Genomic DNA, 25,791 nt, shown 5'->3' with positions numbered 1-25,791 from the left:
TGATTCCTGGGCACCAGGGCCCTGTCACTAGCCGCAGCACTCTCCCTCCAACCACCGCAATAGATTTGTGGCCATCAGTCATGTAAGGGCAACACCCCAGTCCTCTCCACAGGTAGAGGACTGACCTGTGGTCACAAGCTCAAGACAGATCTCCATACTAATGAGGGACCTAAAGGCCCACCATGAGAAGTAGGGTGTGGTTTTACTCATCCACTTTCTGCTGTGACAATAAATGTCCTAAAACCATGGACTGCTTTTTTTCATCAGGATCTGCCATGGGAATCCATGGAGAAGGCCTTTGCCTATAGAACCACTGTCTAATCTCGATGCACTCCCAGCCACAACCACCAACAACCACCATCAATCCAAAAATTCTCTCCATATGACCAGCTGGAGCTCGTTCCTTCCCCCAAACCTCAGTCTCCTGCCAGATACAGCCTGCAAGACCCCACTCTCCCACTCAGTTCTTAGCTCTTCTGTAGTTCCCAGCAGTTCCTGGGTGTCCGAGAGCCTGAAAGCCAGAAGGCCCTGGGCAGGCCCCAGGGAATCCCCAGCTGCCTGTGCCTCAGACTTTACTTTCCCACTCCTGGAACAGTGTCTCTCAGGGCTTCCCTACAGCCCAAATCGCACAGCAACAGTGTGGGGTAAACGTGGTTGACTGCCTGCATCCTGCCTCCCGAGCAGCCATACCCTGTAGTGGAGCAGACATGGGACCCCATAACCCTATGGTTTCTGGAAAAACAATTCATATATATTCCCTGGGGAAGACCACCTGTCTCTCTCCCACATTTCCTCAGGTGCATATAGTACTTTGTGTAAAGTTAAAGCCTTGTGGTGGGTTTTTTTCCATCCCCATCCACTTTGACATGTCTGTTGGTGTTGTTTTTGTTCAGCTAATGTATATATTTTTTCTATATGTAATATATGTGTATATATTATATACATATATGTGCATATATATGCTATATATACATAGCACACACACATATATATATGAATACATACATACATACATACATATAATGTTTATATGATATATAGCCCTGGCTATCGTGAACTTACTCAGGAGATAGGCTAGCCTAGAACCTGCAGAGATCAGCCTACCTCTGACTCTCAAGTACTGGGATTAAAGGCATGTGCCACCATACCCTGCTCTGTTATACATTTTAATTAAAGTTATTTAAGCTGTAGACCTAGTCTGCATCTATTAAATAAAATACACATATAAAAAGTTTTCTCTGGGAAGGAACTTATTAGTTGCATGCATTACCACCAATATTTTTCTCAATTTCAATGGTAACTTCAATATCTATGATAATTTAATGTTTACTTGATAACAGCTATATCAGAACTTCCAATAAGTCAACAGAATGGAGATGAGTGATGGAGTATGAGATTCTTGTTCATTTCAAGAATGTTATGTGACAAGAATCTTCATCGGAGGAACAGTAAAATAAAACTTGTACAAGATAAAATAAGTCAGTGCTACTTAAATATATGACATATTATTTAATCTCTATGGTATCTGTAATTTAAAAGCTAAATCCATGAGGATACAGAGCACAAAACATAAGAGAATTTATAGTCCAAACTAGTCACAGGTTTAAAACTTCAGTCATCTTTCCACGTTGGAAGATTTGTACCATATGGATAAAATGGTGAAATCAAACAAGCTTTCATTTTGATTGCTACCTGATGCAATCCAGAGGCTATGTCCAGTGTCTGATCTAGAGTCTGGCATGCAAATAATTGGGAAGAAATTGGCCTGGCATTCAAAGAATCACAACATAATGAATTTCCCTTCAAATTAGAAATCAGATGCTTAACATATCTGGATGGTGTCTACAAATTAGATAAGGCTTCAAAAGAGTGAAAAATGTAGTCCTTTATGTGATTAAAGTTATATAGACCCTCCAGAATGTACCAGAGACCTGGGAGGTGAGAGATTTTCGGGTCTCAAAGGGAGGAAACTTTGATGAAAGGTCCTACATTAGGGAGAGGAAAATTTTCTTTTCTTTTTGCAGCACTCCTCCTTTCCCTTACATTTAATGCATACACATCATTCCTAAACTATTTTTTTCATGGATCACACGAATCTTAAAATCACTTTTAAAGATGTGCACACAGATATACGTTGCATTTATTTTGGCCAATAAAGTTACTAAGAAAATTTGACTTCACTTTTTACAAATTTCCTTGAAGTTAAAGGAACACTAACAGGGACATTCACATTTCTCCTCTTATTTTAGAGAAATAAAGAAACCTCTCCCAAAAGAAACTTGTTCAACACTGAGCAGAGATTCTCTAAATTAGGAAATTTATTGCTCTAAGACCTCCAAATCAGCCAGGCAGTGGTGGCACACACCTTTAATCCCAGTACTTGGGAGGCAGAGGCAGGCGATTTCTGAGTTCAAGGCCAGCCTAGTCTACAGAATGAGTTCCAGGACAGCCAGGGCTACACAGAGAAACCCTGTCTCCAAAAACCAAAAACCAAAACAACAACAACAAAAAAGAAACAAACAAACAAAACTCCAAATCAATGCATGTCCATCACAGATCTACAGTATTCTACATGTATTCTAGTAAAAAACAAAATTCAAAATCTTGTCATTCCTGGATTAATTAATTCAGAACTTCTTCTACTCAAATCCACATGTCATATTTTATACAGTGGTATATTCCTACTTATAATCCCAGCAGTCAGGCAGCTGAGACAAAAGAATAACGACTTTGAGATAATACTAAGCCTTATAATAAGAGAAAACAGAAAGAAGAAATTAGAAAATTTAAAAGTAAGCTAGAGAATTAACAACTGAATATTTACAATTTTAGTTTATTGTATTATTTTAATTTATTGAATTTTAATTTTTTTTGTTTGTTTTTGTTTTTTTTTTTGGTTTTTCGAGACAGGGTTTCTCTGTATAGCTCTGGCTGTCCTGGAACTCACTTTGTAGACGAGGCTGGCCTCGAACTCAGAAATCCACCTGCCTCTGCCTCCCAAGTGCTGGGATTAAAGGCGTGCGCCACCACCACCCGGCTGAATTTTAATTTTTTTAATTATATAAAATTTTTTAAAGAATGAAGGACTCTTCTTCACAGTGGCTTAATCTGTGAACTGTTTTGCACAATTAATTTTTGTATTACTGAATAGTTGGAATTTCATTTCAAATTCTTAGGATTCTCTCTATAGCTTGCTACATCACATGAAACATGTAAGATCTGAATCTAGAAGAAAAACAGTTTCTATCTAGATAAGCATGCTTTTCTTCAAAGTCTTATGCAGTGCAATGTGAACATCCTTGTTCCTCAAACTGTAGATGAAAGGGTTCAACATTGGGCCCACAATGGTGTAGAAAACCGTGGATACTTTATCTTCACCCACAGATCCAACAGGAGAAGGCTTAAGATACATGAATGCTGAGGCTCCAAAGAAAATAGAAACAGCTATTATGTGCGAGCTACAGGTACTAATTGCCTTGGATCTGCCCTCGGTGGAACGGATATGGGAAATATTGAAAATGATCAAAGTATAAGAAGTGAAGATGATCAATGTAGGTCCTATCACATTGACACCCACAACAATGAAAACCACCAGCTCATTGACAGAGGTGTTTGTGCAGGAGAGCTTCAGGAGAGGGGGTATGTCACACATGTAGTGATTAATAATGTTGCCATCACAGAAGGTGAGTCTCAGCATGCAAATTGTGTGGGCTATGGCACCCACAAACCCCATCATGTACACACTCATTGTCATCATTAAGCAGACCTGATAGGACATGGTAACCTTATAAAGCAATGGCTTACATATGGCCACATATCTGTCGTAGGACATTGCTGTCAAAATACAACATTCATCAATAACAAAGAAGGCAAAGAAAAAGAGTTGAGTCATGCACTCAGCATGAGAGATGATATTCTGTTTCACAAAACCCACCAGCATTTTGGGGGTTATGACAGAGGAGTAGCAGAAATCAATGAAGGAAAGGTTGAAGAGAAAGTAGTACATGGGAGTGTGCAGGTGAGGATTCAAAACAATCAGAACGATCAAGCCCAGGTTCCCCACAATGGAGACCACATAGATTCCCAAGAAGAGGAAGAAGAAAGGCAGCTGGAGCTCCGGTTGCTGTGTCAAGCCCAACAGGATAAACTCCTTCACTGTGATGGAGTCATTGCCAGAGGCCATTCCTTCTCAGGTCATATCTGTGAGAATGGAAGAAATAAGAACATTAAGATAATATCCAAGATTTTCCCAGTAAACCCTGTATAATAATATTAAAACACAGAATGGAAAATTAGTCTCAAACCTATCCATCTCTGCACTTTTTTTCCATTTAAATTTCCATTGGTATACTTTTATAATATTAAGGGAATTTTAAAGGTGAATAATGGCCCAGAGAGACAGTAAAAAGCACTTGCCTCCAAGACTGATAACCTTGGTTTGAACCCCTGGATCCATAGCAGGAAAAGAGAGAACCAATTGCTGCAAATTTTCCTCTGATCTTCACATTCAAGCTGTGAAATATATATACCCACACATATAATAGCATAAATAATAAAGTATCTTAATGTTTTAAAGAACTAATATTTACTAAATTAAGATGTGCATATTAAATATACATTTCTGTGAGGATAAGGATCAAACAGTTTCAGCATCTCTGCTGAATTTCCACCATGATAGCCTAGCTCCGACCTCAGACTCCATGTTGATCTCACATGAGGAGATGATGCATATCAAGAACACCTTGACTCCCTTAGCAGAGGTTTCAAAAATCAAAATAAGTTCACCTTTTTGGAAAGAGACTTCAAGAAACGATCTTCACTTTCTTCCCTTCCATTGCAGTAATAGTGATAGCTTCTACTGATGGATCTAGGGGTATATGGTGCAGAAAAAGATACGGCTAATCTTTTAGTTTGGAATGAATTTTGTACTGAGAGATCCAGAACATACACTTTGCTTTCTAAGGCTCTGAGAAATCATTAGTTCCTGATTACAACTGATGGAGAGACTTTGCCCAGAGCATCCTCAGTAGACTTTGGGAGATAAGTAGCATCTACTGATGCCAAAAGAGTCACCTGCCAATATGGCCCAAGAGGATTTTGACATTGCAAATCTAGGGACCTGATTAAAAACTAAAAGACCTATGCTTCTCCAGGGGAAACACTAGGAAGAATTAACTGTCTTGTATTTACATACATATTCACTACAGTTAAATTGGCTTCATGGAATCACACCATTTTATATTCATTTTTAAATTTCATATCAAATGGGAATATTCCAGGGAAAAGGAAATTAAGTAAGATATTGCATATGTCCACAGAGGAGTCTCTCTAGCTGGTGCCGCTACCTGAAAAAACAATAAAGAAAAAACTATACATATAGGACATATGGTATACATATATACTATAATTTGAGTGAAAATGTCTCAAATATACTCACATATGACAAATTTGTTTCCACTGGTTGTGCACCTAGGGGAGTTATGAAACTTTTAAAGGTAGAGACTTACTGAAATAAATATGTAATTTAATTTTGGATTGAGAGTTTTTATTCCTGACACACTTAATTATACTTTCTATCTTTCTTCTTCTCTTTCCTATTTGTGTATGATAGTGTGATAATTATGTTTATTGCTACTGCCAAAATTCTATGTAATGCTTGCAATGATATACTTTATCTTTTTGGGTTGTAACCTAATAAGCTAAATTAAAACCCTTTTTATGTTTGTTTTTTTGTTTTGTTTTTTGGGTTTCTTTTGGGTTTTTTTTTGTTTTGGTTTTTTGTTTGTTTGTTTGTTTGTTTGTTTTGAGACAGGGTTTCTCTGTGTAGCCCTGGCTATCCTGGATCTCACTTTGTAGACCAGGCTGCCTCGAACTCAGAAATCCACCTGCCTCTGCCTTCCAAGTGTTGGGATTAAAGGTGTGTGCCACCACCGCCAGGCTTATGTTTGTTTTGATCACATTCTTTTAACCAGGTAATATACTCACTCAGAACACATATTGCTTACCCATATATGCATGTGAGTGAGTTACCCACTGAGGCATAGGCAACTTATCAATGGTTCCCACACTAAATCCAGCCTTTCATATAATGGCCCATTACTACTTTCCTGACTTAAAATACATAAAACAGGACATTTGAGCTAGCATCTACATGTGATTGTTTTTTGCTCTCTATATAATTTTCTAACTTTATCCATTTAAAATCAATTTTCACAATTTCATTTTTCTTAATGGCTAACATTCCATTGTGTATAGCTATCTATCAACCTTTTCATTGGTTGATGGATGTCTATAAATTCCACTTTGTAGCTGTGTAGGGGAATGAACATGCTTTTAAAAGTACCTTTCTTGTAAGAAATAAAGTCCTTTTCATGTATGCAAACCTTATGGTTCATAGCTGGTACACATGGTGGAGCTATTTCTACTTTTGTGGGGACTGCAGATTTATTTCCACATTGGCTACATTAGTTTACCCTCTATGTCAACATTGTTTAAAAGCTCTCCCTTTCCTACACCCATTTCCACACTTGTATTCCTGATGACTAGCAATGTGAATGGAATGAGATAGATCATTAAAGTAGTTTTAATCTACATTCATGTGGTAGATAAGGATGCTGAACACTTTGAAGTGTTTGGGGAAGATTTGTTTATATGTTGTTTTTGTTTGTTTGTTGTTTTTGTTTTTGTTTTTTTAAAAGAACTTTCTGTTCAATTCTAGAGCCAATATATTACTTGGGTTGTTAGCTTAGTAGATATTTAGGTTTCCTTACTTTTGTGTTTTTTAATTTTTTGGTTGTTTTTAGTTCTTTGTATATTTTAAATATTTTTCTTATATTTTGTATAATCATTTTTAGAAAAATAATTATATAATTCCTCCCAGATTTTCTATATTCTCTCTCTCTCTCTCTCTCTCTCTCTCTCTCTCTCTCTCTCTCTCTCTCTCTCTCTCCCTCTTTCAAGAAAATCCTCAAAAATTGAAAATAAAAACAAAGACAATAAAACAAAAATACTAATCCAAACCAAAACACACAGAAAAACATGAAGTTTGTGTTGTGTTAACCAACTACTTCCGGGAATGGGTCCTGACCTGGAATGTAACTCCATTGGAGAAAAGTGATTTTCTATTTCCTAGCAGGTACCAATTGCAGATAGCTTCTTAGTTGTGTTGCTCTATTTCAGTTGGAATGAGTTGCAAAGTAAGCTCAGTAGGTGGTCTGCTCATGTCTCAAGCAGGAAGATGTAAATGTAGCAAGACCAGGTGCTGGGCTCCAGCTGTTAGTGACTTGTTTAGCCAACTCAAGGTGGGGGGGAGGGAGAAGGGCACAGTTCCCCCTTTTTTATTTTTTAAAGATAAACTGGACAGGAAGCACAAAATTTACTTATGCTCCATGATCCTGTCTGGGAAATATGATGGCTGACAACCATGCCTGTCTTAGGTCTGCATCTATACTCCTTCTTACCCATCTTTAAGGATACACACAGCAGCTTGTTTGTGTTTATTTGAACAAACACAGCCTTTTAGTATTTTTTAAGAACAAATGCAGCCTTTTAGCACTTTCTTCTATCTTAGGTGATAGGAGCTCAAGAACCCCAGTTGCCCAGTTGCTAGTCTCTGAACACTGGCCTTCATTAGCACACCTTTACCCATTCAGCCCAAAGCAACAAAGGGCATATGAATATGGACTCAATTTATTTCTTCATAGCGATGAATAACTGCCATCGTGAATAACTGTGCTTTGCTGAAGGCGATTCTGTGTGAAGGCAACCAATCTGCTTAACAAAGTCTAAATTTAAAAACAACAGGATTAAAGTTGTCTGTGGGGATGTCCCAGGTATTCAATTCCGCTACAAATTAGTAACAATCAGACACAAAGTCTGACCACCAAGTATACATGAGGTGGCTTGGAGAATTAGCAGAAAACTGTTACTTCTCCTGTAAGAGTGGAGACTAGGCTCCAAGTTAACTCAGCTGGCTGATAGAGATTGTGAGCCATCTTCATAATTGTAATCATACTTAATAGAAAACTCAGCATCTATGTCCACTTGATGGACCAATTTTTCAGGCAGTCATTGGACTCCGTATTCTTTTTGTGAAAAAAAAAAAAAAAACAGACAGCACCTCACCCCTATATTAAATACCTGATCAGGACTATGCCATATGACAATACCTGGTTCCTTCCATTTCACCTAGGCATGAGTATTCCTAGTTGTAGGATGCTATAGACACTCAGCAAAGTGTTCCTTAGCATCCAAATTTAAAAATTTTAAAAAGAAAAAGCACATTTTAAATAATGTGTATGGGATGTAATTCCCCCATTTTTGTTTTTTAAGAAGATACTTTTTTAAAGTTCCACAGTACCTTGTCCTTGAGAATTATAAGGAATCCCAGTAACATAGGTAACATTAAAATTTTTGACAAAACATCTCAAATGCTTGACTGCAATAGCTAGTTCCATTATTTGTTTTAATCTGATTTGGAACATTAAGCACAGAAAAATAATGCAGGCAATGACTAATTACATTTTTAGTTGCTTCTCCTTTTAAAGCAGTTGCAATTAGAAAGCCTGACAAGGTATCAATAGTTATATGTGCATATTTTAATTTTCTAAAATCAGAAATATGAGTATCCATTTACAATAACTGATTAAGTATAAATTCTCAAGGATTAACACCATTATGTGGTAAAGGTAGAAATTGAGGACACTGAGAACAAGTCTTTATAATTTGACTTGCACATTCTCAAATAATACCAAATTATTGTCTCAAGCTATTACTATTTTGATGATGTAAAGAATGAGGTTGTATGGACAATTGTTTTTGTGTAAGGCCCATAATCTGCCTGGGATACAAATCTACTGTGGTGTTGCCTTAAGAGGTCTGTCCAGGCAATCCAGGATGAGCTCTTAAATGCTGAAAGGCAGTCCTTTAAAGGAACAAAAGGAACAGTACTTTTTCTTAAATTGAGTTGTATTTGCATAAATAATTGTAAAATTTGAGAACTAGCAGTATCTAAAAAAGGAACAATTTCAAGCAATTGTAAGCCCTGATTATATATATATATATATATATATATATATATACACACACACACACATAATCAGTACAGAAACTAAAGCTTGATTTTTTAACACTTTAAAAACAGTGGCTACAGCATATAGTTAGATTATTTGTGATGAAGTAGAGGGAAACTCGCGAGAATAAACGTGTGATTTAATCATATATAGTTCTCTCCCATAAAAGGGCTGTTTATAAAGACAGTAGATACATTCTTTATGTGATGCATGTATAAATTTACAGGACATACAAAAGCAAGCATCGAAGCAAATTTTAACAACTTATCCTTTGGATAATGATTATCAATTTTGCCTAAAAGTTTGCCATGCAATAGGCCAAATATCTTTATTCTTCACTAACCAATTAAATTGCTGTTTGAAAAAAAAAGGAATAGATGTCTCATCAGGTTCTTAGGACATTCTTTCCAAAATACTTTTAAAATTCTATCCTACAATTCCTTATTAACACCACAATGGCTTCATAATAGAATGTTTAAACTTTACTTGGAGATGAAGAAAGATGAATCCATATTAATGCTCCCTTTGCCAAAAAATTGATGTGGGCACATAACATATACAGCCAGCAACTGATTACAGCACTTTCCTCTACTATCTGCAAAACTATTTGTCTCTCACCAGTTAATTTGCATTCCCCTTGCAAACATCCAAGAAAGGCTTAAGTCCTCCTGTGGTGATGATCTTAAGGTGAGATCTTAGCCAATTAACATCTCCTGGAAGCATTTGAAAATGATTTGAAGTAAATCATCTTTTCTTTATGGAATTTTCTGTGCCATAATTTTTCTAGGATATAACTGAGGCCTCAAATATTGAAAAAAAATACTGCCTCTGAATCTTTTCTAGAGCAACAACTACTCCAAAATTTCTAAAGCTTGTTGTGTAAGAGCAAATGTTTGTACTAAATTTCCCTTTAGAGGGATTAGCTAATAAAACACTCTCCATGTAATAAACAATATACACTGAAAGATTCAAAGTCCTAGCTTCTTGTATTGAAGCAGAGACATTTTTTTTTACATATGTAAGGCAAAACATTCCTAGAGGCAAAGCTTTCCAATGATTACAAGTTCACTAGAAGCAAACCCTTTACAATTATTATGATGCAAATTAAAAAACAACCCTCCAAATCCATAATAATTCTATATGGAATAGGCAGGACAGATTGTACTGCCTCTACAAGTTCCATAGCCTCATTGACCTTTCATAAATCTTAAGTTGGAATTTTATTTTGAACAACCCCTGGATAGATCTGTAATAATGCTGTGTTAGCTTAAAAATAATTCCCCAGAGGCAAGTCAGGGGCCCCCAAAACTTCCCTAGACAGGATTTGCAAGACCAAAGCAGTGCCACACAAACCTCACTGAGGCTGCTCCAAGCTTTGCCTTAACTCAAATGTAAATATGTCTTAGTTTGAGCCTATTGTCTTAGCCCAGACCCAAAGATTACCCCTCCTGCAGTGAGGACAGATTCCAGGGGAGTGATTCTACTATTTGTCTATGTCTCTAATTTTTGGTCAGTCTTTCCTAAAATGGTTTATGCCCTCATACTTAAATCATTTCTTATAACCTTAGCACTATAAAAGCATTGTTTGAACTATAGTCCCCTGTAAGGCAGCAGCCATAGCCAGACCCTGACTGTATGAGGGTCCAATTTCTGCACAAAGATGAATATATCCAGATAAGTCTGTCTTTGCTTTGTATGACCAGCTGGCCACAGTGGGCAGCATTAGCATTTTCATTAGACAGTTGTGTAACAAGAGGAACCCCTGCTTGAGGATCTCTGAAAATTTGACTAGCTGTTTTTAGTAGTCTATTCACAAATTCCTTGGAACAATGTATCAGGAGTCTGTTTGATAGCAAATAAACTTCCATTGAGACCACTATATCCAATAAAGCTTGTGTAAAAGGTGCAGCAGGCCCACACTGGCCACAGCTGTTTTTAACTTTTATTACTCTTGCAATCATCCTAATTACAAAATATGGGTGACTTAAGAATCCCGAGCTTGTGATAAAACTGCAAACTACAGCAAATGGAACACTGGCAATTTTAACCATAATATTTACTTTCTTTTGCAGTATTAGAGCATAACCATAACTTTGGAAAGCAAAACCCAATTTTAAACAATCCATTCTCTTTAAAATCAATACCAAAAACATTAATTTCATGTTGTGAAGTTTGGCTGCCAGTTCTTATATATGAATGCACTACAATGTAACTCTTAATATTTCATTAAAGAGACATTGTTTTAAATCTTATCCATTATAAGTTCAGTTTCTAGGATAAGAATTACATAAAATATTATCCTAATTTAGAAGTATCTTTAGAGGCCTGGTTTCTTGGGCTGGTTCATGCCATGTGTTATTTAAAACGACTCCAACCCCGAGTTACCAGTTTTAAGCTAACTTTCTGTTACCAACGTTATACTTTTTTAATCATACCCAATAACTTATAAGCTAATACTCTATGACCAAGACAAGCAGAACATATTTATACCTTTAAGACCAGTCACAAACAAAATAAAGCGACTACATGAATCTTACAAATTTAGACCAATCAAAGAATTTTTACTTTTTCTAGCGATGATTTCACAAGAAAAAGTACTTTGTCATTTACTGAATTTAATAATCACAACTGCAGAGATTTTTCTAGGAAAAATTAGGTATCAGCTTATTTAATTCCCTTAAAACTGGCCCCCTTTAAAAGCAGCTTTTCAGCAGGGCTTCTCCTGATGTGCTCAACTCCTGACTAAGGCACCTGGCAACTTAAACAAAAACAGACACAAATTTACAAGTGGACAGATTGGTGCACCAAAGACACACAATACAGAGAGGGAAGAGAACTTAATGTAACCAGAACTAGGAATATCTCCAGTAGGGGCCAGGGAGAAAGCAGGATGTCTCATGATTTCCTCCTGCCCCTAGGAGAACTCTGAAATCCATTTTCCTTCTCTCTTTCTGTTACTCTCTCCTGTCATTTATATATTTAACATCATTTTTGTTGTTTTTGTTTGTTTTTTTACTTATTTTATTTTATGTTATTTGATTTTATGCCCTACTCCTCTTGCCTGAAGCAGCTCTTGGAGGCTACCTATATAAAATTCCCCATCCCAATGTGCTGTTACTCCTTGCTGATATCAGCATTGGGCTGCTGACTCAGTCTAGCATGTATCCTTTTGCACCCTTGTTATCAGCACCCTTCAAAAGATGAAATTTATAGTGCTAACATTAATGCCATATGTTGCTTACCGCCCTAACTCCTTCCATTTTCTGTGGAGCTCCACTGAAGACAGCAATCCTCAGTCGGTCCCTCCCACCCCCATCCCCCGAACCTCCACCCCAACCCACGGTGTCCAAGCCCCTCATTTGGGCTCTGCATGTAGTCATCCAGTGCCTATGGAGAACTAGGTACACCTGGAAGGAGAGCTGAGGATGGACTAGAATAGGCAGATGAGAGAAATAATGAGCTGCGACAAAGTTTTCCGATCATGGCTCAAATTTTAATTTTCAGCTTTGTGTTTATATAGGCAAAATCTAAAGACTTAACCCTTTGTTTAGGCTGCATTCTGTTACTTTGTTTCAGCTGGATTGAGTTGCAAAGTAAAAGGTGGTTTTCTCAAGTCTCAGGCAGGAAGATGTAAATGTAGCATAGCCATGCACTGGGGTCCAGTCAGACTTGTTTAGCCAAATCAAGGCTGGGGGAAGGGCACAGTGTCCACTTTCTCTTCTCGGTGCAAAGACTTTTGTCTGGTTTAAGCTTGTAAAAGTCATATTTCTCTGCATGTCACAACAGTCTTCATAAGTTCATATGTATATCACTTCTCTCCTATCTTGAAGATAGTCTTTCCTTGGAGTCATCTGGCTCTTAATAATCTTTCTTCCTCCACTTCCACATAGATCCCTGAGCCTAAAAAGGCTAATAAGACTTGAGAGTATAATTGGGACTGCCTTGAAGAGAGACCAAAAGAAAGTTACTTTGTTATTCTCCAGAACCTGCAAATAAGGACCTATACATTGCTGAGGATACCATTTGATTATGCCATTGAATATGGAAAAAATTGAACTGGTGCCAAATACATGTTTCACTCCCTAATAACTTGTGTTCTGGTACTTAAAGGTACTTTAGATATCACTGGAGGGAAAAAAGCAATCAATCCCCCTCAACTATTCACCCTATGATATACAACAGTTGAAGGGACTAGTACTTGCCCAAGGAAGCCTAATAAGTTTCCAGCACAAAGTACCCAAGAGGGGGGAAGAACAGGGAATAAAAGACAAAGACGGGAAATATAAAACAAGGGAGAAGGAAAAAGGAGGAAGAAGCAAGAGGAGTAAGGAATATTTGTCCCAGAGAGACAAAGACTGCCTCAATATAGAGAAAAGACAGGTGTGGCCCATAGCCAAATGTCAGTTTATAAAGGCAAAAGGGGAAACCCAATATTACAATGAGTTGATTAGTTGTGATTGGCATGTTAATTAAAGTGGCCAAATAGGGGAAGAGAGTTCTGATTGCTGGACTTTATTCAACAATAAAGTAGAATGAAGTTGTGCTATTGACAGGAAATGTCCTACTGAAGATTATCACACCAGATAAAATATGGAAACCTAGAAAGAAAAATACTACATGTTCTCTTTTACTTTTAGATTCGAGATTATAATATACATATCTGCATAACTTGAAAGAAGAAATAATTCTGTCTGAGTAAAGGTGGAGGAATGAAAGGAAGATTACAGGGAAACTACATGATGGAATTATGGCACATATGAATGGAAATGTATGTGAATCTCATCATTATGTAAAATTAATATATGCCAAGAAAAGAATAAAAGAAAAAGATGTGAATCTGAGAAGTGAAATCAATATGAAGATCTATATTTAATGAAAGCAAAGCAAAGTAGAAGGGGATCTCTGCATGGAAACTAAAGCAGTGGCTTTGGGGGACTTGGTGCAGAAATTAAAACCAATGTCCAACTATACACATATTTCAAAATGTTGTAAAGAAGAACATTATCTTGTATGGTAACTTCAAAATATAAAATAATAAAAGGAAACAAAACTCGCTCAGATACATATTATAAAAAAGTAAAATGTGACAAATATATACTATGGTGTTTATCCAGTCATAAAAAAGAATGAAATTATGTTGTCTAAAGAATATTGAAGAAACTACAAATATATGTTTTAAATAATTCAAGCCAGAATCAGAAAAATATTATATTTTTCACTTATTTGCAGAATCTAAATTTTAACTACTTAAATAAAATATTCATTATATATCTTATAATAAAATATGAAATTAAATAAGAAACTATGGCAAGAGAGATAGGCATTTACAAAGAGAGAGTAGTTAACAACAGAGGGTGATGAGAGAATAATAACAAAATATCACATTATCTTCCATATGAACAATCAATAGTTAATTATAACTATACAAATACCATACATTAAAGTTTAAAGGGCTATTTAGCAGATGGGAAGAGTGAGAGTATAGAGAATAGTGGATGGGGAGGTTGGATGGTCATGAATATAAGCAAGACCCTATGACTTACACATAATAATTCTATAGTGAAACTCACTTTGTATGTTGACTAAAATAGCTTGTTTTCCTCCCCAATAAAATAGTAACCACAATAATAACATTTAGTTTTAGTTTTTGTCTCTTCTACTTTGTTCTTTCTGGGTACTAAACAAACATTCAGTAGGTTGACTGAAGATGACCAAAAATATTACCAAAGTTCTGATATTTTCAAATCACTTTTCTGCATTTACTTTTGAATATTTTATTGATTTTTCAAGTTTGTTTCTAAATATGCAAAGTTCAGAAACTGACAATGATGAACATAATGAGAGCTAGGTACAGGTCTGTAATCCTAGCACTCAGAAAGCTGAGTTCAACACAGCCTGATTATATGGTAAAGATGCCCAAATCAACCAACCACACATACAAAAAATAGTAAACTTAATGAGAATTCATCAAGTGGACTAAATGTGATGTCCACTTGTGAACCTGAAACAGATAAGGAATGTGAAATAAATAAAATAAATAAAACACACACACACACAAAAATCCAAGCATAATGAAATAGTATGCCTGTATGTATGCCTATAATGCAGCAGTAGGGAGAAAGGAAGATCATAAGGCAAGATCAGACTGGGTCTTAAGACAAGAGAAAGTCCTTGTCAATACTAAGTGAATGATAGATAGATAGATAGATAGATAGATAGATAAATAGATAGATAGATAGATACATACATACATACATACATACATACATACATACATGTATACATAAACAGATATACAGATAATAAATAAAAAAGAATCTCAAATATGTCTGAATAATACATATATTTTAATAATATATTAATATTACTTCATTAATTATAAAAAATGTATACACTAATATAGAATAACAGTAAAGAAAATGTATGTGAAATTTATCTGCCTTACTTCTACCTTGAACATTTTTCTATGGATCTAAATCAACTCTAATACTCAAAAATCATGTGGAAAATGCATAGCAAGCTTTTGTTTACCAGTTTAAACACTGAAAAAAAATTTGAGTAAACTTGAAAAATCAATAAAATATTCAAAAGTAAATGCAGAAAAGTCATTTGAAAATATCAGAGTTTTGGTAATATATTTGGTCATCTTCAGTCAACCTACTGCATGTTTGTTTAGTACCCAGAGAGAACAAAGTAGAAGAGACAAAAACTAAAAATTATAGTTGAAGATACATAAACATAAACGTTAGATGCCTAATTATTAGACCTGGGGCTCTCCACAGTGTTTGATAGCAAAGTGACTACAGGAGCTTCTTATCCACTACTGTATCTAAAATACTGGTCCTAGATTATTGAAACTTAACCTCCTATAAACACAGCTAATTTACTAATGTTCTGCAATACTCTTTTATAAGTCAACTACAATTCTCTTTACATATTTTATAAATTATTATCTGACCTGTAAGCTTATGTCTTATAAACACTTAAGAATTATATTTTGTGACAAAAATCATAGAATAAGATATCAATCAATGCCACAGACCGGGCCCAGTCAGGCCCTCTCAATCCGTGGGAATCAGGGGTTCTGGCAGGTAGACATGGAGTCGTCGAGAATTGACAGACAGACACGACACAAGGGAGTGTGGATCTGAATGTATTTTTCCAAAAGGAACACCAGACTTTTAATACAGAAGAAAAACAAGAAATCCAGGTGAACACATCCGTCAAAACAAACCAAAAGAATGCATACATAAAAAGATGGCTGGGATCAGACCCATTTACCACTGAGAATGGAGCCAGGTGAATGTAAACCCACCACCAGGGGTTCTTTAGTAAATGCCTGATTATGCTATTCCTCTGGGCCTAGTGAAGTAACCTGTACCAGGGGAATTCCTTTCTACTAACTCTTTCATGCAACCCACCTATTTGCAAGGCCATGGGGTATTCCTGTATTTGGGTGTGACCCCGCTATTGTCCTAAGTAATTACTATGCAGACTAGCCCTGAGTTTTTCTAGCTCTGTTCTTTGTAATGCCTAATTAGTTTCACTGTCTCTACTAGAAGTGAATTTGAATGTTACTGAATAGGTAACATTCTTACTGAATTCCAAGCTCAGGGTCTGCTTCAAGGATTGCCTAGGACATTGGAACATTGGTAGAGGCTTAACTATATGTCAAAGTCAATCCTTAAAGGCACTTATAATAAAACAATACTGAAAGAGAGCACATGGATCCATACACCAGACTAACGGGGGTGGGGGGTGGGGGGAGACAGGATTTGAGTATATGGGCTATTGGAATGACAAGGTTCCAAGAGACTGTCTTCGTGAAACTCTTTGCATCATGACTGCTTTCAGGCTTTAGGCCTACCAAGCAGACTGCATTGGAGTGAACGTAGCATTCTTCCCCTTTCTTTTATTATTTTTCAGCTGAAGTTCTAGAATGTCCCACTTCGTTGTAGCTACTGATCTCAGAAGAACTCTAAAGATGAGTGGAAACACAATGATTACTAATAAAATAATGCCAATAATAGTAGCAAGTAGAATTACATATTGAAGCCAATCCAGGGGATTCAATGCACTTAGGTTATTTTTTAAATCTCTGGCCAATTCATCAATCTTCCAAATGTCCAAATGACTTCTGCTAATATCTGAAATTTCTGCCTTTCTAGCTATATTCTGCCCTATTGCTAAAACTACTTCTAAAGCATTAATCTTTGCCTCCAATTTTTTATCTATAATATGCAGCTCTGACAAAGGTACGGAAATATTCCTATGCATATCATTAACAAAATGAGCAGTATGTAACTGCTGAACTAAGGCAGTGGTACATAATGTAAAAGAAGTTAAAACTGCAATTAAAGCAGTAATTCCTAAAATCAGAGCTGCAACAAATCTCTTTGGTCTTATAAGCTCACTTAACCTTTTCAAAGTTTGCATTCCCGAATTCTCACAAGGAACATTTCCTAACTCTACAGGCAGCAAAACATAAGCAGGTCTCTTTAACAAAATCATAACAGCAGATTCCTTATCTAAATTAGGATCTACACAATTAGTTATTTGACAAGAAGTACAATGAATATGAAAAGACTTGCCAAGATTGGTGATTTTAACTCTGTTATAATTATCTAACAATATCGCATACAGGTAAGGTACACAAGCTTTTACAGCTATAGGAGAGTTGGCCTGAATGGCCAAAAACTGTCTCTGATGAAAGCATCTTGTCCAATACTCTGTAGCAGTCCCTCTGCCTCACGAGTCAGCTTTTATAGTTGTTTTTATTTTAAGTCGGCACCAGGTCGGTTCTCCTTGCTGTAGTCTGTGGCAGAGATAGGAAGAGTTTCTTCATTTTGCTTGCAAGTGTCTGTTCTCCCCAATTCCTCCTTCTCTGTGTTCTCAGTACTGCTTTCCTGTCACCACTGTCAGGGCACTCAGGAACTCACAGGTCAGCCTGTCACATGAATCACTCTAGAAGCTAGCATGTTCCTGCAGCATTCTGTGGAAAAAAAAAAAAAACACAAATGTGTCACCTCTTCCCCATATTAAGTATCTGAACAGGATCATGCTGTGTGCCAATAAGTGGATCTTTTCACTTTACTTAGGCATAAGTATGTCTGGTTGTAGAATACTATAAGATACTCACTCAGCAAGGAGTTTTTTGTTTTTCTTTTTTGTTTGTTTGTTTTGTTTTGTTATTTGTTTTGCATCTAAATTTAAAATTTTTAAAAATAAAAATGTGATTTAAATAGTGTACATGGGGATAGAATTCCTCCCCTTTGATTTATAAGAAGATATAGTTTTTAAAGTTTCACAATACCTTGTCTTTGAGAATTATAAAAAGTTTCAGTAATATGGGTAACATTAAATTGTTGTGAAACACCCACAACGTGAGGACTCCCCACGTTCTGACTCAGGAGAGGCTACACCCCAAAATCACCCACAAGAAACGGTCTTGCTGCAACTTGCAAGAGGATTTTTATTCAAGAGTGCTCTGGGCCCACGGTCATACACCACGCAGGGGTAGAGGACTGTGGTGCCCTGAGTAGCTGAGTAAGGGGGTATTTAAAGGAAGAAACCACAACTCAAGGAAGTGGGGAGGGCATTGTTGGAAAATACCAAAGGTACCAGTTAAGAGTCACAAGGAAGTGCAAAGTCACAAGTGTTACAAGGACTACCTGGTAATTTTTCCGGTTAACTCTCAACACAGTTTCTAAGAGCCCCTAACTAAAGCACATTTGCATAGTGGGTTCCGGCGTTGGTCAGGGTGACTTTCTTTGAATGAACACTCTTTGAACCCAGGAAGCAGGTGGGTGGAGGAAGGAATGTCGCTATCAAGGTATGATTAGCATATCTTGGAGCATTGAGTCACAAAGGTCACATTCCCAAGCCTCGACCTAAAGGCCTAGAATTTTGTTACTTCTTCATTCCCCACTTCTACTTGTTAATAGTTCTAATCTTAGAACTAGACACTATCTTCTCCCTGACATACTTGATCCTTTAGGGCATAGTACTGTTGTCTCAAAACTAAAAGCCGCACTGCACTAATTCTTGTTCTTAATAAAGGTGACTTGTCTATTTAACACACATGGATCTATAATTAAAAGTAGAAGCAAAATCAAAAGGGGTCTCATAAAGGTAGAAAGTAGGGTGGTCAAGAGTACAAGATAAGGGCCTTTCCACCAGAGTCTCAAGGTTTTCTGCACAGAGACATCTAATGTAGCAGGTCTTCTTCTCTTGAGTAGGCCTTCTGGAGCTGCTTTTTTGCTCGCTGTCTCACTCACTGGAGCACCTTGAGCCTAGAGAACAAAGGCTGGGAAAGCAGCATGTCAGCACTATGTACAGAGGCTATTTTTACCAGTGGAGGGGGCCCCCTGTAGAGTAATTTATAAGGAGGTCAGTCTAAACTGTCCAGGGGTGTTTCTAACCCTGAAGAGCAAAGGGTAGGAGAGCTATCCAATCATTAGCGCCAGTCTCCGCTGTCAATTTGGTAAGGGTCTCTTAATGGTTCTATTTATTCTCTCTACCTGTCCTGAGCTTTGGGGCCTGCATGCACAATGTAACTTTTAACTAATCTCTATTATCTTGGCCAGTCCCTGATTTACCTGGGCAACAAAGGCAGGTCCATTACCTTGGGAAGATTTCTTTTAGGATCTTCAGTCCTGGTAGGAAAAGCTTCTATCCATCTTGAAACGGTGTCTATAAACACTAACAAGTACTTGTTGCAATATCTAGCTGGCTTAATTTCTGTAAATTCTACCTCGTCATAGCACAGGCCTTGCAGCTTTTGGCTATTTCTTCTGCCAAGTCAGAGAGTCCTGTAACATAGTAGTCAAAGGACCTAACCACACTTTTGAATTTTTTTGGCCCCCAGGTGGGTCAAATACTGTCCATAACTTGATAGTGTTCAGGGGTGTATCTAAAGCTGGTCTCTCTGATGTCATAATAATCTTTAGGCTCCTTGACTGCCAGGATTATTGCTCCTTGGGCCACCTGTTTAGCGGTTAGATTTGCCATCTGATTTTCTTTTGCCACAGCATCTTAGGTTTTTCTCTGCAGATGTCAACAGCCCTCTTTGTCTGTATATTGCTCCTTACAGTGGCAAAAGCATACCTGCTGTCAGTGTAGACTTTTCTTTTGCCATTCATAGAGCTTGTCACAAGTTCAACTTTCTGGGCTGACGTCCCTTTAGGGAGGCTGCTGGCCTAGATCACTTGCTTTCTGTTCACCACCATACTGTTGTCCCCGCCTTCTGCTTACCTTTAACCTCGAGGCTACTGTCATCAGTGTACCAGCTCGAACCCTCAGGCCAAGGATGATCTGATCCTTCAGATCATTTCAAGTACCAGTTTTTCAGCGCAGTGATGAGTAGGTGCAGTCTCACGCAGTGGGACAGCAGGTGGAACGAAGCGAAGGTCACTCATTCAGCCAACAAAAAGCTCTGATGTGTCACAGGAGCATTGGTAGTCATCCAGTCAGGGGGCTTTCAGATAATGCTTTCAAGAGCGTGGGATGCCATTACAGTTATTTGCTGTCCCAGAGTGAGCTTATCAGCATCCTTGACAAGCAGATTATGGCAGCAATAGTTTACAGGCAAGAAAACCACCCGCTGGCAACAGGGTGTAACTTCTTGGATAGGTAAGCCACTGGCCTTTTTTAAAGTCCCAAAGTCTGAGTAAGGACTCCTCTGGCGACCCTTGATCTCTCTTTCACATAAAGAGTGAAAGGCTTGGTTAGGTCAGGCAAAGGCTGGCCATCAGTAGGGCCTTTTTAATTTTTTTTAAAGGCTTTCAGGTGATCTGGGGTCCACACAGACACTTCCCCTTCCTTGGTTAGGCGGTACAAAGGGGTAGCTAAGGTTGCCAACCCAGGTATCTAGAGTCTGTAGAAGCCAGCAGTACCCAAGAATTTTGTTACTTGCCTTGGTGTAGTTAGCCACTACTTCCGGTCTCGAAGGGTGTATCTCAAATAAGTAACTTTAGTCTGACACAGCTGAGCCTTTTTAGCTGAGGCTCGGTCTTCAGTTGCCCAGGTTTCCTGTCTAGATCCTGTCTTTTTCTTTCTCTCCTATCACTGTGGCCAAGATTCTAGTCAAATTTTTCTCTTGTCTACGATCCCTCCTGTTTTCTCTTTCTTCTGCCTCCCGCCTCTCTCTCTCTCACACACACACACACACTTTCTCTGCCTCTTTCACTAGATCGCCTGTCTCCCTCTTTTCTCTGAAGCTTCTTTCTGATATCGGGGGCCAACTGCCTTATGAAGGCCAGCCAGGCCACTAAGGCCTTCTGGGCTTCCAAGGTAAGATTAAAGGGAGTGAACTGCCTGAAGGCTTCCATAAGTCTTTCAAGGAACATTGAGGGAGGTTCGATCGGCCCCTGCATTACCTCTTACCTTAGCCAAATTAGTGGGCCCATCTTGAGGCACCTTGGAGACCAGAGCCTGGCGTTAAATTTTCAAGCTCTCCTTACTTTTAGCCATGTCGCAGTCGCAACTGGGGCAAGTCAAAAGGAATCCCATGTTGATCTCATTTTGTAGCTGTGTAGACCGCTGTTGGCTTCCGGGCCATTTTTCTAGCCTGTAACAGAATTCTCTCTCGCTCTTCGGTTGTTAAGAGCATATGCAACAGCTGTTGACAATCATCTCAAGTAGGCTGATGAGAAAACATAAGGAACTCTACGAACCCTGTGAGGCATTGGGGATCCTGAGAAAAGGGGTGGTTAGTTTTCCAGTTATAAATACCAGCAGAGGAAAATGACCAGTACTGAAGGGTTTAAAGTTTGGGCGGGTCCACCAGAGTCTGCCCGGACTCTGTGCTCTGCAGTTCCATGTACCCGCAGCAGTCCGCCTCTCGACACCCCGAGGGGTTTAGGGTTCCCTCGGCAGCTGGGGTTGAGGCTGTGGATAAGGGGAAGGTTGTGGACTAGGCCACTCAGGAGGCTTCATAGATTTTGGAGGAGCCGAATTGGCTGGTGGCTGCGATTTGGGAGAAACCTTTAATTTCTCTTGTAACATAAGAGTACAACCACAATTTTGAGAAGCAAAACCCAATTTTAACAGTGAAAACAATCTATTTTTTTCTTTAAAAATGAACTCTGAAAACATTACTTGCTATAAATTTTGGCTGCCTGTTCCTGCACACAAACACAAGAAGGTGTAGCCGCCAATATTTCAAAAAGACACTACCCTAAATCTTATCTTTTATAAGTCGGATTTCTAGGATAAGAATTACATAGAATATTACCCAATTCAGGCGTATCTTTAGAGACCTGTTCCCATGGGTTGTCTCATGCTGCATGTTGTAGTTCTAAATTACTCTAACCCAGATTTAACAGTTTTAAGTCAACTTTTTTTTTACCAATGTTACAAATTTTTAATCATAACCAATAACTTATGAGCCACTAATCTATAACCAAGACATATAAAACATATTTATACTTTTGAAACTATTTAGAAACAAAAATGAAATGGCCGCATACATTTGTTCATTTAAACCAAGCAAAATTCTTAATTTTTCTAGCTATAATTTCAAGAGAGGAGCACCTTGTCACCTGATGAATCTAATAATCACAAGCACAGAGATTTTTGTAGGAAAAACAGCCATTTGTTCCCTTACCATAGAACTTAAGAACTTGAGAAGCTGGTGGTCCCTATAAGAGCAGCGTTTATAATCAGCTCCTAGCAGGGCTTCTCTAGCCACACTAGATTCCTAACTACAGGTGCAGGGCCCCAAAGACCAATTAATACTGTTTATTTTATTTTATTTTATTTTATTTTTTACCAAATTATCCCCAGATAGTCGGAGAGTACTGCTTTTTTCAAAACCCATTCTCTCACATCTTAGGTGTAAACTATCTCTAGTCAGGGTATAAAGCACCTGTGAGAATTACCTTTGCTTTTCTAGATTTTCACATAGCTCTAAACACATACACAAAAACACATAAAACAGAAACCAACAGATCCAAACACATTCGACCCTTTCTTGTTCTCTACAAGCAGGCAAGAATTACCTTTGCTTTTCTAGATTTTCACATAGCTCTAAACACATACACAAAAACACATAAAACAGAAACCAACAGATCCAGACACATTCGACCCTTTCTTGTCCTCTACAAGCAGGCAAAAGAATTAGACCATTTTGGAGGGGGAAGCTTCCGCTTCAACAGAACTCGGTCCCTCTGACCTATTTGGAGACGGCCAGGCGTCCCTGGCTCTCCTTACCTCCCAGGGCGTCCCCCGGGGCCACAGCCTGTGGTCCTCCTAGCACATCTGCCGACCACAGTCCTCCGGTCCTCACGGCCCAAAAGGACAGCTGTAAATACCGACCGTGCGCACATTTCAGAAAACCCCATCACTCCATCGTCTACAAACACCGTCTTCCACTTTTACCTAGACGACCAAAACCAGAGAAGCACACTTGTTCCTCACTCTGCCAGATGTAAAACCAAGGCACGAGGTGGGACTCGAACCCACGATCTCGCCTGAAACCAAGACACAAATTCAATAAACTCAGATGGATCCAAACTCAGACTTTGCCATGCTTCAGAAACATAGGACAAGACACAAACAACCCAACACAACAAGCACATGTTCCAATGTTCGTTTCAGAAAACAGACACTCAAAACAGAGACACTGGCCGGCACATACCTCCAAGTCGGTTCTTAGGTGTGAGGGGTGGTCGCGTTTCCCGGCCAATGCACCAAATGAAAGACCCACAATGTGAGGACTCCCCCACGTTCTGACTCAGGAGAGGCTACACCCCAAAATCACCCACAAGAAACGGTCTTGCTGCAACTTGCAAGAGGATTTTTATTCAAGAGTGCTCTGGGCCCACGGTCATACACCACGCAGGGGTAGAGGACTGTGGTGCCCTGAGTAGCTGAGTAAGGGGGTATTTAAAGGAAGAAACCACAACTCAAGGAAGTGGGGAGGGCGTTGTTGGAAAATACCAAAGGTACCAGTTAAGAGTCACAAGGAAGTGCAAAGTCACAAGTGTTATAAGGACTACCTGGTAATTTTTCCGGTTAACTCTCAACACAGTTTCTAAGAGCCCCTAACAAAAGCACATTTGCATAGTGGGTTCCGGGCGTTGGTCAGGGTGACTTTCTTTGAATGAACACTCTTTGAACCCAGGAAGCAGGTGGGTGGAGGAAGGAATGTCGCAATCAAGGTATGATTAGCATACCTTGGAGCAATGGGTCACAAAGGTCACATTCCCAAGCCTCGACCTAAAGGCCTAGAATTTTGTTACTTCTTCAGTTGACAAAACATCTCAAATACTTGACAGTTATAGCCAGTTCCAATATCTGTTTTAATATAATTAGGAACACCAAGTATAAAAAAATTAACATAGGCAATGGCTAAGTACACTTTTAGTTGTTTCTCTTGTAGAGCAGTTGTAACTAGAAAGCCAAAATAGGTATCAATAGTCACATGTGCATATTTTATCTATCTATCTATCTATCTATCTATCTATCTATCTATCTATCTATCTATCTATTTATTTATTTATCTATTTAATCAGAAGTAAGAGTATCCATTTGCAATAATTGATGTCCTCAAGAATTAACACCATTATGTGGTGTTAGAAACTGTTAGATAGAAACTGAGGACACTGAGAACAAATTTTTACAATTTGACATGCACATTTTCTAAAAATACCAAAATATTATTTTAAGCCATTACTATTTTAATGATGTAAAGAAATGAGATTTATGGTCAGTTATTCTTGTGTAAGGTCTATAATCTGCCTGGGATATAAATCTAGCATGGAATTTCCTTAAGAGGTCTTGTCCAGGCAATCTAGAGCTAATTCTTAAATGTCCAAAGACAGTCTTCTTAAAAGAACTGCATTTTCCTTATGAGTTGTATATGCATAAACGATTGCAAAATTGCAAATTCATAGTATCTGAGGGATGAACAATTTTAAGCAATTGTAAGCTCTGAGCTCTCTTGCTCTCTCTGTCTCTCTCTGTCTCTGTCTCTGTCTGTCTCTGTCTCTGTCTCTCTCTCTCTCTCTCTCTCTCTCTATCTATCTATATATATATATCATATTAATAAATATTTTGTGGTTGTGGTGTAGAGATGGCTATTTGTCAAAGTGACCCGTCCAGCAGGTTCAGTTATTCGTGGGTCACGAGGGGACTTCTCCTAAAACCAAATGGGGAGTGAGCGAGAAAGGAGACCAAGCACAGAAACGCCATGGAGCCAAATCTGAATCTTGTCAAGGTCTCATTGTGTTCAGCAAAACTTACAGTTTTTATACAAAAAAGGGAAATAACCCTTACACAGAAGGGCAGGGGAGGGGGCAGTGGTAATTTTCCTTGGTGACTACAAGGGGAGGTATGATATCTAAAAGTACATCTTGTGGTTATGACATCTGCTGTTTGCGTCAGTCAGGTCTGGTGCCATCTTGTGGTAATTGTTGGTGACCTTCATCTGGACTTAGCTTGAGGAGGGGGTCCATCTGGGAACAGTCCGTTGGTGACCTTTGTCTGGACTTAGTCACCTTGGGGAGGAGGTCCAACTTTATGTCTTAAGACTTGGTAGTTCACTTGGATTATTATAAAGAATTTAGTTTTGGCTCCCAACATCAAAGTACTTTTAACCTGAGCCTAATGGCCTAGGTTATATCTCCTAAACCTATATAAGGTTGTACTGCTGATGTCAAGTATCTGTAATCCTGGTGAACCTGTGGGATGTGCAGACATGAATCCCCAGAAGCTCACA

At 38.2% G+C, this 25,791-nt stretch overlaps 1 protein-coding gene across 1 annotated transcript; it reads right to left on the bottom strand.

Annotated features, from left to right (window-relative positions):
* Positions 1–3,247: 3,247 nt before the first annotated feature.
* Positions 3,248–4,207, bottom strand: LOC110302152 (olfactory receptor 8B8-like). Its single transcript, XM_085828250.1, has one exon. It carries the CDS (start codon positions 4,181–4,183, stop codon positions 3,248–3,250), a length of 936 nt encoding a protein of 311 aa, XP_085684376.1. The 5' UTR covers positions 4,184–4,207.
* Between the last annotated feature and the right edge of the window lie 21,584 nt (positions 4,208–25,791).

Source organism: Mus caroli, unplaced genomic scaffold, assembly GCF_978045245.1.
Source record: "Mus caroli unplaced genomic scaffold, Mus_caroli_1 scaffold_11, whole genome shotgun sequence".
Taxonomy (NCBI): domain Eukaryota; kingdom Metazoa; phylum Chordata; class Mammalia; order Rodentia; family Muridae; genus Mus; species Mus caroli.
The sequence above is the reverse complement of the archived record's forward strand: the minus strand, read 5'-3'. Positions and strand labels throughout refer to the sequence as shown.

Coding starts and splice junctions, on each gene's coding strand:
- LOC110302152 (XM_085828250.1), bottom strand. CDS start 4,183: ATGGCCTCTGGCAATGACTCCATCACAGTGAAGGAGTTTATCCTGTTG.